The 1,263-nt window shown below is 40.5% G+C and overlaps 1 protein-coding gene across 1 annotated transcript in view; it reads right to left on the reverse strand. All coding sequences in view use genetic code 11, as the record gives it.

Moving 5' to 3' along the window:
* EGR_05409 (hypothetical protein) overlaps nucleotides 1–687 on the reverse strand; it is a gene marked incomplete at both ends in the record, with an annotated part of 10,699 nt that extends 10,012 nt beyond the window's left edge. The window contains 2 exons of the mRNA XM_024494658.1: nucleotides 329–458; nucleotides 539–687. Of these exons, the coding sequence (XP_024350985.1) occupies nucleotides 329–458; nucleotides 539–687 (279 nt within the window). The remainder of the gene's footprint in view (nucleotides 1–328; nucleotides 459–538) is intronic.
* Nucleotides 688–1,263: the final 576 nt, after the last annotated feature.

Here is a 1,263-nt window from a genome sequence, read left to right on the forward strand (position 1 = left end):
TTCTAACTTCATGTGGAAAATCAATTTCCGATTATTCGATAAACCGATGAATTTACAATTTGCTTTGCCGTCAGCTGCTACACACTTTCTCGCTCGCTGTTTGCTCCACCATCTACCGGCTGACGAGTGGGCGAAGCCGAGTTTAAGCAAGAGTAATTACAGTAAACGATCTCCTTGTGATGTGAAGGACGACAATATGCAGTCGTAGATTTGACCTTATGGAGTGTGTGCAACTCCCACTTTGCTACAGGTGCAAAATCGGTGTTGTGTAGAAGTCGGACAAGTGACGAGCTGGCCACTGCTCACGGGAGGAACAATCGTCACTCACAAGCATTCCTAGTTTCAAATGGTGTCTTCGGAAGGCAAATAGCTTAACAAGGTGAACAGTGATGCAGATTGTCGTTGGACAGTGCAGCATCTCCGGTTGGTCGTTAAATGCTAGAAATTTACAGAAATACCTTAAGCAATGCAAAGAACAAATGGATATCGCTTCTTATACCACCCGCTAAATTAACATAAATATTAGTGGCCGAATTACTTTTTTAGCGAATGAAATTTAACCATGGCTGAATGAAATAAATAGCCGGACTTCGGAGCAAAAAATGAAGATGGTTCAAGACCACACTCCGCTTTGTTTATGTTAAAGCTGAGTATGCGGACATTTTGCAAATTGATTGGTGGACACATTTGGATTGTGATTGACGTCGACTTCGTCATGTATGATTCCTTGCTTTAAGATAAGTATCGCCCTACGATTACATTTAGTAGGTATGTAGGATGCATTTTGATTCACTTACTGCTGCAAATCGCGAAGTAGATTCACGGCCCTTCAAGATGAGCCGGTACGAAAAATATGAAAATATCCTAATACCTCGGATCAAAATGTCTGTAAAACTGTTTCCAGTTAAGAATAGGTATTTTAAAGTTCACGATCCTCTGGGTTGATAAAATTGGCACATCACTCAGTGAAAGTGGCTCGATAAGCATCTATGTCGAATTCTATTTACATAGATCTCGCCATCTACATACCAAAACGCTGCTCTGGCTATCGAATACCGTACAAAAGAAATGGAGTCTTTCCAAAGATCTTTATCTCAACAAGGTTAATATGATCGCTTCCAGGATGCAGATAACTGTTTCTTACTTCACCCTGACCTTTGTGTGCTATCCCATGATAATAATGTAATTTTTTATCGTAAAATACTTCACACCTTCGCCCGTGATCCTGATCTGAGGTGTACTTTGTTTCATCTAGAGTCATTA

Source organism: Echinococcus granulosus (assembly GCF_000524195.1).
Source record: "Echinococcus granulosus chromosome Unknown EG_S00039, whole genome shotgun sequence".
Classification (NCBI taxonomy): Eukaryota; Metazoa; Platyhelminthes; class Cestoda; order Cyclophyllidea; family Taeniidae; genus Echinococcus; species Echinococcus granulosus.